The 10,572-nt window shown below is 52.8% G+C and overlaps 1 protein-coding gene across 1 annotated transcript; it reads left to right on the top strand.

Moving 5' to 3' along the window:
* The first annotated feature begins 1,066 nt into the window (after positions 1-1,066).
* Positions 1,067-4,604, top strand: LOC123824244 (uncharacterized protein CXorf49 homolog). Its single transcript, XM_045847376.1, has 6 exons — positions 1,067-2,110; positions 2,660-2,816; positions 3,381-3,466; positions 3,712-3,757; positions 4,315-4,356; positions 4,464-4,604. The coding sequence occupies exons 1-5, from the start codon at positions 1,067-1,069 to the stop codon at positions 4,353-4,355; spliced, it is 1,374 nt and encodes a 457-aa protein (XP_045703332.1). The 3' UTR covers position 4,356; positions 4,464-4,604.
* Positions 4,605-10,572: the final 5,968 nt, after the last annotated feature.

Raw genomic sequence — 10,572 nt, 5'->3', positions numbered from 1 at the left:
AGTTCACATCACCAGGATCAATGACGGCGAGCATCTTTTGCCATGTGTACCGGCCTTCGGGATTCCTTCTTCTTTGAATGGACTCAGAATGGGGACATGCTGAGAGAGCGGGGCAAACCCCAGCCCATTCACTAAACCGACCCGGCCCGCCCCGCCAGGAGTTTCCTGAGCACCTAGCCACTGCCTGATTAGGTCACACCTCATAACGGTAATTGAGTGGTGGTAGGCACCCTACAGCCAGTCAATATGACCACTTTTCGCTCTCTGGCCCTTTAAGAAAAAGTAGGCCCACCCCGGGTTTCTGGGGCCCCTTCACCCATTGGGTGAGAAGTCTAAATTTTGAATAATGGCGGGCAGACCCTTTGTGTGCTACATGCTTGTCCTCCGCCCGCCACCAGACAGGTCCCCTCCTCTCCCCGCTTTGTGAACGGGAAACTGAGGCTCAGTGTTGCGACTCCACCTGGAAAGCAGGTGCCTGGCCAAGGAAGGCGGGACCGGAAGTGATGCGAGGACATCCCACCACCCTGGAATTCATCCGCCAGATCTGCCGCCAACGGCCACCGCGTTGGCGGGATTTGAGACCCCCAGAGACCCTGCAGGTTATTGGCCAGGGCTTCGACAGGCCTGCATACAAGGGATGTGCTGATTGGGCTGGAGCGGCGGGCCAATGAGCGGGCCGCATCCTGGCGCCAAAGGTGCTGGGACGTCACACATTCCAGCGGTTGGACTGGGGAGTTCCCTGAGGTTCCAGACCGCTGGCTTCCGCAGACGGTTCGGTGTTCCTGCCGCCCGCCAGCAGACTCTCCCGCCAAGGCCACCTTGCCCAGGGTAATTGTCTCGGCAGAAGCTGGACTTTCGGGTTCTAGCAGCATGAGCTCCCTGAACGAGGACGAGGGATCTGTTTCCAGGGAGGGGTTGGATCCAGAGAGCGGACAGAGGGCCGGCGCAGTAGGCTTTGCTTTGGGAGTTGCCGCAGAACAGAGAAGGCGAGGTTGAGCACCAGGGCCAGAGTGAGGGCGAGGGCCAGTTCCCAGATTCTGAGGGCTTCGTGGGCGACCAGCATGTGATGGAAGTGGCAGAGCAGGTGGCCCAGGGCTGGGAAGGCAGAAGTGGTTCCCCGGCCGACTCTGAGGGCGCCACTTGGGCCCTATTTGGCAATACGTTTGCAATGCCCCTCCCGCAGCGGCTGCGCACCCGAGATGGCTGGGGTTCCCGCAGAAGCCTGTTCCCAGAGAGCAGGGACAGAGAGGTGTCCACTGTGTGGTTGGAGCCAGAGCCAGGTCCCAGGGGTAGAGGCACGAGGGCCCATGGCTGGCTGGGATCGCAGATATCCCCGGGCGTCTCGTTCCACTTCAGGGGGCCTGAAGGAGACTGCGTCTGGGGAAGCCCTAAGCAAGGGGTGAGGTATAGGTCCAAAGCCAGTGTGGATCGCCAGCGTGCCTTCGAGGAAGGCCTGGAGAGCTTGCCGTGGTCTGAGTCTGAGTTGTCTGACCAGTTCAGTGAGATGCAGCTCACAGGGGGGAGTATTCGTCAGAAAGGAGGGGGCTGGGCCAAACTCGAAAGCCTCAGTGACACACGCAGTCCCTGGAGCAGCCCTGCCAGGGAGAAGTTCCTTCCCATGCCAGGTCCTTGCTTGTCCTTTGCGCCTCAAACACTGTCTTCGGGCGAGGCAGGGCAGGCTGTTAGGGACCCGGAAGTGTCCTCTGAGGAACCACTCAGTGTCCCCTGGGTAGAGGCTGGGAGTGGGCCCAGCTACCTGCCCTTAGTGGCTGCTGCAGGTGAGCTGCCCAAGGCCACTCCTAGAGGGAACGTGGCCCAGGAGGTGACAGCCCTGGAGAGGGCCACCAAAGTTGTCCTCGAAGGTTTCTGTCATATGCCGGGCCAGAGAGGTTCAGGAGCTCCCCAGGATCCAGCCACCTCCTCTTGGATTGGTGGTGTTCCGCTGTTTGGGACGGGCAATAGTCATGCCTTGGCCCCTATTGGAACCAAAGAGTCCAAGCCCACTGGCGCTGGGCAGGAGTCTGTGGCCCAGAGGAACAGTGGGTCCGAGCCAGTGGTGGGAGAAGGAGACGCTGAGGAGCCGGGCAGAGAACCGTTCCCAGAGAGCGAAGTGAGTATGAGGCCATGCTTCTCCCTGCTTCCCACCCTTCTGCCCACCCCTGCCTCTGTGCCTCTGTTCCCTCTGTCTGTCCCTCAGGGTTGTCATTACTTTCAGCAGGGCAGTCTGTAGGACACCACTCTGAGTGTGCCGGGCAACACACTGCACAACTGGCAAGTTTCCCAGCCTCCTCCACCAGAGAGGGGCTGGATGGAAGGGAAGGCTGGGACAGGTGATTTGGAGGGGACCCCTGCAAAATTTGGGAAACAAAGCTTTAATGGTTAGACCTGTCAGCTGCCTGACTCCTACCTCACAGGTGCTCCCCAGCCTCCCTTGCAGGGGGCCTGGGCTTCCTCTGCACCCCACTGTTCTCTCCAGGTCAGCTCTGCCTCCTGGCCCAGGGCTGCCTGAGGGAGGACGTGCTGAGGAGCTCAGTCTCGGAACTGCCTTCTCTCTCCCCTGCCCCACCCCAGCCCCTACACACACAAAAGCACAGACAGTCCCACACTCACCCACGTACACACATCCGGAGTTCAAATCAACAGGGACTTTTTGTTTCAGTCTCCGACACAAGGGCAGACACATTCGTTTCCTTGTGGGTATGGTGGAGAATCCGACACTGGCGCTGTGAGCAACAGACATGCCCAGGATCCGGCACAGTTGGAGCCCTTGGCGCTGAGCGAAGAAGAAGTCTTGGCCAGTGGGCCCGCACCTTCCAGTGAGTTCCATGAGTTTGCTGGAGTGGAGGGGACAGAGGACCAGGAAGGAGACGTCTGGCTCTTGGTCTGGCTCTGGCTCTGGCTCTGCCAGGGTCTCAGCTTTCTCCCTCTCTCCCTGCCTCGCCTGAGAACTTCTCCCACAGGAAACAGGGTGTCAACAGGGCGGGACCCAAGTCACCTCATCTCCTGTGTGAGATTTACATGCAGGGGTCATTTGTGGCAGTGTCACAAACTGCAACTCCAGACCTAGAGTTTCAGCAGAACAGGGCCTTTTCTGATAAGTCCTGTTGGGCCACAGGGCTCGTTTCCCAGGGGGCTGGTTGTGACTGCAGCTCTGCAAGTGTTCAACCCAGAGCTATACACATTTTTGGGACCACAGTCCTGAGTGGGCTACCCCTGGGACACAGGGCAGGGGGGCCCAGAGAGAGGCAGGGAGGTGCTGAACACAGCAGGGGCACCTTGTTGCCGGCAGAGGGTGGTGCTGCCTCACGTTGCCCTTCCCGAAGCCCTTTCTTCCTCCCTGGGAGCTTTGGAAGCTGGATTTTGTGTTCTTTCCCTCTCAGGTGACCTGGAACCTCCTGAGGAACTCTCAAGACCTGAAAGGCTGCAGCAGCCACAGCAACCACTTGGAGCAGAGGCTTGTCCTCGGGTAATGCTTCTTCTAGTTCCTAGAAATGCAGACCAAAGTAGTCGATGAGAACTGTGTGTTAAAGTGACCCGTCCCCCAACCCCAATACCTCACCACCACCACCCCATACCTTATGGAGGGCATGTGCCTCCTTTTCCACTGAGGAGCCAGAACTGGTCTAGGCTCCCAGGTGAGGGAGGGGCATTGAAGGGAGAGGAAGCCTCAGTGTGCTAATCATTTCTCTTTCCCTTATGTCTACTGGCCAGTTGGAAGAGCTCCAGAGAGGACTACATGCCATTAGACAGCAACCTGGTATGAGGACCCTGTAGCCTTTGCCTGGGTCAGGACCATGGGCAGTCTTACCATGGGGAGGATGAGGGATGCAGGCCTGAGGCATTGACATTCCTCTGGGGAGACAAACGCACCAGGCCTGGCCCTGGAGCCTGCTGTGCATGCACAGCCAGTTTTCTGGACAAGGAGGAAAGTGTGGCTCAGAATGCAAGCACACTGTGCCAGCCCCAACCTGTCCTAGAGCTCTCCTTCCCTAGGATGTGTAGAGATGCTGCCTCTCTGATTTTCCCTTCAATACTGCTGGGTATGGCCTCTGTGGGTCTTGTTTGTCTGACAAGTTCTGAGTGGTTCTGATATGCCCCCAAGCTTGAGCACTCCTGGGCACATGTTGTCCTGTTTGGAAAACATGTCCACCTTGAATTCAGGTGGTGGGGGAGGGAGTCAGGCCCAGGGCTCCTTGGGTAGGGTTCTGCAGGGGGTTTCTGTTGCAGGGCGAGGCACCTTGTCCCAGGGTCAAGGGGGATGGGGTTCAGTATTCCTCTCTCTGGAATGACTGCTTATGCCTCTCTGTGTTTCAGCAGCCATGCAGTCCCTGGCTGAGAAGCTCCCGAAATCTTGAAGTGAGTGTTACGCACATCATACCCCTTCCCCACAGTCGTGGCTGTTGAAGAGTGCTGTGCGCTGGCCCTGGGTGGACGTTCCTCCCTGATTCTGCTCTGTTTGACAGGTGGAACCTAGCTCCTTCCTGCAAGAAGAGCAGTTGGTACCATTGTACCCCTTGAGCTGTGGCCAAGCTGGTTCCCTCCTGTTCCCCTTCAGCCAGTGCTTCTGCACTCCCTTGTTTTGCATCCTCCCCATCCTGTTTGTTAGCATTTTACATTAAAGTTTTTCTGAAATTCTGTGGTCTCTGTTAGGAGTAGAGCCTGTGGACATGGGATTCTGGGCTGGGAGGACCTGGAGCTTCTCCATCTCAGAGCTCTGCACAGCAGTACAGCTGGAATTCTGTGGTGGGCTTTTTTGCCTGCCGGGCTTTTGAGCTACCATCTGATAGGAGCCTGTCAGTCAGGCCACCTGATGCCCTGCGTCTGGGCTCTGGGTGGCTCTGCCTGGCCACATTGGCATTTCCTCCCTTTCTCGTGCAGTCCCTCATTCTGTTCTATGCTGCTGTCATCTGCATTTGGGGTTTTACGGCATTCCTTACTGCTTTTTCCCTCACCTTCAGCAGGCACTCATGACCCCCTTCGAGAGCTCAGTCCCTTTTCCCATCTGTCACTGGGTGTCCCATCTACCCTGCTTTGCTGCCTGAACATCCTTGATCTCCTCCATAGATTTCTGCTGGTGGCCTTCCCTGCACCTGCATTTGAAGAGGTGTAAAAGTGCCCAGTTGAGCTCCTGTCCCCCCTTTCCAGGACCAATCACTGTGGAGTCCTTCCCTCCCTCTGGGGCTCCTGTGCACATGGACTCTCACCCAGGAACCTGGGGGATGTTTTCCTCTCCTTTGGCTCTCATCTTTGAACCTTGGCTGTGAGTCCTGGCAGTTCCTTTCTTGGATTCACTGGAGGGGTGCAGACAGTGGCCCCAGTCCAGGGTCTTCCACATCAAAGGGAAAGTTTCAGGGAACACGGGGAAAAAAAGGTGCACATTAATCTGAGCTGCAGGACGGGGAGTGAATCTGTTCTGGCTCAGGGCCAACCTGGGGGAACTGCTTTCCAGAGCCAGTGATCACATCCTTCCTGGCCTCCCCAGCCAATGCTCCTCCTGTAGCCTAGTCATCTCCACACCCTCCAGTGGAAAGTGGCCAGCCAGTGTCTATGGTGAAGGTGGTTAGTAGGTCTCACTGTTGTTGAATGGTGCCTTTCAAATACACCTGGACCCACCTGGGACTCAGGTTTTCCTAGTGATGGTAGTTCTGAGCCCCAGCTCAGTCTCCCACACTCCCTCCTTAGGTCACACGAGGTTGAGTGTGACTCTGGCTGGGAATTGGTTCCTTCCTTCAGCCAGCACCCAGAGCTGTGCAGGCCTGGGACTCAAGACACACTTGTATTTGAGAGGGTTGGGGGGCTGTTTCTGCCAGACTCCGTTCCCAAGAGACTGGTGTTTAATATGCAAAACAAGGGACTGTGGTGCGTAGGACACTCTAGGTAGGGTGCGTGTTTGTGTGTCTGTGAGTGAATAAACCTAACCAGGGATAATGTTCCTTGAGAAATGTGTGGTTAGGGAGTAAGTGAAGGCCCTTAACACATGGAGGAGTAAAAGCAAGTATGGGATCTACTTTTATCAACAGGTAGTGTTACATCACAAACATATTGGGGGTGGGGAGTATGCAGAAGTCACACCTTCCATAGGCAGGGTGTCCTGAATATGAAAATGTCGGAGTTGCTGGAGGTGGCTGTGGATTGTAGTGTTCGGACCTATGATGTCTGACCACTCCTGGAGTGAGCATGGGGAGGATGGCCACCTTAGACTAGAGGACACACCTCATCCTAGAGGCAGGGAGCTCACACAGGACACCGCCCTCACATGGTCGAGCAGGGCACGGGCAGCATGGGTGCAGTGATGAAGCAAAATAAAGTGACTGCACCTGGGTAAGTGGGCACACTCAGTTCCACCGTTCCTCTACATTCTCACCCTGTCTCTCACCTGTGCCCTGTGCATAAGCTGAGGCAGACAACCCATCACCTGTGGGATGGGACCATCACAGACCACAGGGCCACAAAAGAGTGTTTGTGGGACTTCGTCTTTCTACTTCAAACCTCTCATTTGTGAAAGTAGGCTCAGTTGCTCAGGCTGTGCCTGTGTCTCTGACCCAGGGGCTATCTCCTGGCGGGGTGACATGCTGTTTGAGTGACTAAGTTTGGGAGAGACTTTCCAGATGATTTTTCTGCTGACAGACGTGCAGGCAGATTGCAATGTGGGCAGTCCAGCACAGGCATTGCACTGGGATCCCTGGGGCTAGGATGGCGAGACTGAGGAAGGTGAGAAGTGCGCCGAAGGGGTCATGGGACGCAGAAACGCAACATGCAGAGGCTAGTTTTACCTGCCTCCCTTGCCTCCTTGAGCACATGCTCTCCCGCTTCCATAGGGAGACCCACTTGGGCACAATAATCTGCTATAAGCTTGCACATCACAGGTCACAGACCATCTCAGTGCCTTCCAGTTCTAGGGGGAAATGAGGGCATGTACTGAGGCATAGAGTAAAGAAACACATCGGGGCCCCAGGGAGATTGATGAGGTTGAACCTCAGCCCTGATTCAGCATGCCCATTGTGCCTTTTCCCTCCAACCTTCTCTCCAAACTGGGAGGTAGTAGTGGCTGCCCTGGAGAGCCCTCCTTCCCAGCTGGCCTACTTCTGCTACCTGCCGAGTTCCTGGGCAGACCCCCCATCCCCCACCCCCAAGTCAACCACCACCACAAACATGTCCCTCAGCTCGATCTCGACCAGCCAACTGCTCTTAGCAGACTCTGGGAAAGTTGGCACACCCAGACAGTGTAAGAGGAGTTGAATACAAATAGGGAGCTGAGAGGAGCAGGCAGAGAAATTGTGCCCAAAGATGACCACGTTCTAATGTTCGCAATCAGCTAGTATGTTATCATGCATAGAAATGGGGTGCTAACCTGTGCACGTGCAACACTCGTGCTACTCAACTCATTTTTAAAGTATATTTTATTGATTATGCTGTTACAATTGTCCCATTTCCCCCCTTCTCTCCCCTCCACCCTGAACACTCTCTCCCACCCACATTCCCCCCTTTAGTTCATGTCCATGTCTCATAGTTATAAGGTCTTTAGCTTCTTCATTTCCTATACTACTCTTGCCCTCCCCCTATTTTCTACCTACCATCTATACTGCTTATTCTGTGTACCATTTCCCCCTCTCTCCTCCACCCACTGCCCTGTTGCTAACCCTCCATGTGATCTCCATCTCTGTGGTTCTGCTCCTGTTCTAGTTGTTTGCTTAGTTTTGTTTTGTTTTTGTTTTAGGTGTGGTTGTTAATAACTGTGAGTTTGCTGTCATTTTACTGTACATGTTTTCTATCTTCTTTTTCCTAGATAAGTCCTTTTAACACTTCATATAATAAGGGCTTAGTGATGACGAACTCCTTTAACCTGACCTTCCCTGAGAAACAGTTTATCTGCCCTTTCATTCTAAATGAAAGCTTTGCTGGATAGAGCAATCTTGGATGTAGGTCCTTGCCTTTCATGAATTGGAATACTTCTTTCCAGCCCCTTCTTGCCTGCAAGGTTTCTTTTGAGAAATCAGATGACATTCTGATGGGAACTCCTTTGTAGGTAACTGTCTCCTTATCTCTTGCTGCTTCTAGGATTCTCTCCTTCATTTTAATCTTGGGGGCTGTAATTATGATGTGCCTTGGTGTGTTCCTCCTTGGGTCCAACTTCTTTGAGACTCCCTGAGCTTCATGGACTTCCTGGATGTCTATTTCCTTTGCCAGATTGGGGAAGTTCTCCTTTATTATTTGTTTAAATAATGTTTCCACTTGTTGCTCTTCCTCTTCCTCTTCTGCTACCCCTATAATTCGGATGTTGGAACGTTTAAAGATTTCCTGCAGGTTCCTAGGCCTCTCCCCATTTCTTGAATTCTTATTTCTTCATTGTTTTCTGATAGGATGTTTCTTTCTTCTTTGTGGTTCACTCCATTGATTTGCGTCCCAGTTTTCTTCCCATCGCTATTGGTTCCCTGTGCATTTTCCTTTATTTCACTTAGCATAGCCTTCATTTCTTCATCTAATTTGTGACCAAATTCAACCAATTCTGTGAGCATCCTGATCACCAGTGCTTTGAACTGTGCATCTGATAGGTTGGCTATCTCTTCGTTGCTTAGTTGTATTTTTTCAGGAGCTTTGATATGTTCTTTTGTTTGGGCCATTTTTTTTTTTTTGTCTTGGTGCACCTGTTACATGTGAGGGGCAGAACCTTAGGTGTTCACCAGGGCAGGGCAACTCACATCACTTTGTTGTGACGCTGTTTGTGGGGGTGGGTCCGAGAGGGAACAGTGGCGCTTGCTGTGCCCTCTGCTGGATTTCAGTCACTTCCCCCACTTTCCCCAAGCAAACTGGGCCCTTCCGGTGCTGAGTTGTCTGTGGGGGGCTTGTGTACATTCTAGGACCCTGTGAATCTCTCCAATGAACTGTCCTGTGAGGCTGGGAGTGTCTCCTGACAACTCAACCCCCACAGGTGTTTTCAGTCAGTATTTTGAAGCCTTATTTCCCTGTGCTGGAACCCTGGGTTGCGTGGTCTGTCTTACTCCACAGTTTTGCCAGGTTAATTATGCACGAATGTGGGACCGCCCAGTTAGCCAGCCGTCTCAAGTGCTGCACCCGTCCAAAATCCCCTGCCTTGCTGAGTTCACCCCACCCGCACCTGTGGTCGGCCAGCTGCCACCTGCGCACCTGGGGTTCGCCAGCCAGTGCTTTGATTGCCAGGCCCCCCTCTGTGCCTGGCCCTCTGACTCCAGCCCTCCCACCGGTCTGGATGAATGTGTCTCTTTTAACTCCTTGGTTGTCAGACTTCCATACAGTTCGATTTTCTGTCAGTTCTGGGTTTTTTCGGTGTGTGTTTGTTTCTAAATTGTTCTTATTTTGGTTGTGCAAGGAGGCACGATGTGTCTACCTACGCCTCCATCTTAGCTGGAAGTCCCTACTCAACTCATTGTAAGGAAGGGTGTTTTTTCTGGATTATCCATTCAGCTTGAATATCATCTCAAGGCTTTGAAGTGGCAGAGGGAGGTAGGAGTATAGACCGTGATGATCAGCTATGAGCAGGATTTGATCCTACAACACTGGCTTGGAAGTTGAAAGAAGGCAGCCGTGAGCCAAAGAATGCAGGCATCTCCTACAGCTGGAAGGATGGTGAAATTGCTTTCTTCTAGAGCCTCCAGAAGAACACGCTACCCTCCTGACACCTGGACATTAGCCCAGTGGTTTCTGTGTCTTAGCCTGCCCTCCAGGAGTATACTGCAAGAAACCAGTGTACTTTTCCAGCCACTCAATTTGTAGTAATTTGTTATGGCAAGATTAAGAATGTAATTCTCTAAGGGATAACAACATTTCAATGGCCACTCAGCTCAGAGGGAACTCTGGAGATTTGTTGGCATGTGTGTCCAGCCTTGATGCAGTGTGTACAGCATACCTGGGATCTCAGGTTTTCATTTCCAAGTAGGACCTTGAACTCTGCAAGCAACATAGATGGTGTCTCGTATGATAACCTCTTCAAGTGTGATAACTTTCCCAAAAGGAAACAGCGGGTAAGTGGTGGAATCAGGATCTAAACTCTGGTCTATGCATTTATGTAGATCTAAACCTCAGCTGTGCAAATAGTAGAAAATGAAGCATGTTGCAAGAATAAATATACTGCACAGTTCTGAGCAGAAAAAGGAAAACAAATTTGCATGTACACTATAATCACAACTATGTTAAATATGTATATAAAAGGTTATAAGCTCAAGAAATGTGCAAATTTTATAGAGTCAAGTTGCACTAAAGCATGAATGTCCAGAATGGGTTTCCAGCGGCTCTGAATCTTTTTTGGGCTATGGAACCTGTGTTAGTCTGTTCCAGCTGCCAACACAAAGTACCACAGGCTGGGTGGCTTAAGCAACAGAAATTTATTTTCTCATAATTCTGGGTACTAGAGGTCTAAGGTCAAGGTGCCACTAAATTGCATTGCTGCTGAGTGTGCTCCTCTTTGCTTGGTAATGGCCAGCTTCTCTTGTGTCCTCACATAGCATTTCCTGTGTGCCCATGGGGAGAGAGAGACACGGACATGTGGTGTCTCTCTCTTGTTGTAAGGACACCAGTCCTATCAGATTAGGGACCCAC

The sequence above is a fragment of the Phyllostomus hastatus genome, unplaced genomic scaffold (assembly GCF_019186645.2).
Source record: "Phyllostomus hastatus isolate PE091 unplaced genomic scaffold, TTU_PhHast_1.1 phas_contig_551, whole genome shotgun sequence".
Taxonomy (NCBI): domain Eukaryota; kingdom Metazoa; phylum Chordata; class Mammalia; order Chiroptera; family Phyllostomidae; genus Phyllostomus; species Phyllostomus hastatus.
Note: the sequence above shows the minus strand (reverse complement) of the source record. Positions and strands in the feature narration are given on the sequence as shown.

Excerpts from the sequence above, each read along its gene's own strand:
- LOC123824244 (XM_045847376.1), top strand. The coding sequence starts at position 1,067 with ATGGAAGTGGCAGAGCAGGTGGCCCAGGGCTGGGAAGGCAGAAGTGGT. Across the intron at positions 2,111-2,659 it reads AACCGTTCCCAGAGAGCGAA|TCTCCGACACAAGGGCAGAC; the intron begins GTGAGTATGAGG and ends TTTTTGTTTCAG. Across the intron at positions 2,817-3,380 it reads CAGTGGGCCCGCACCTTCCA|GTGACCTGGAACCTCCTGAG; the intron begins GTGAGTTCCATG and ends TTTCCCTCTCAG.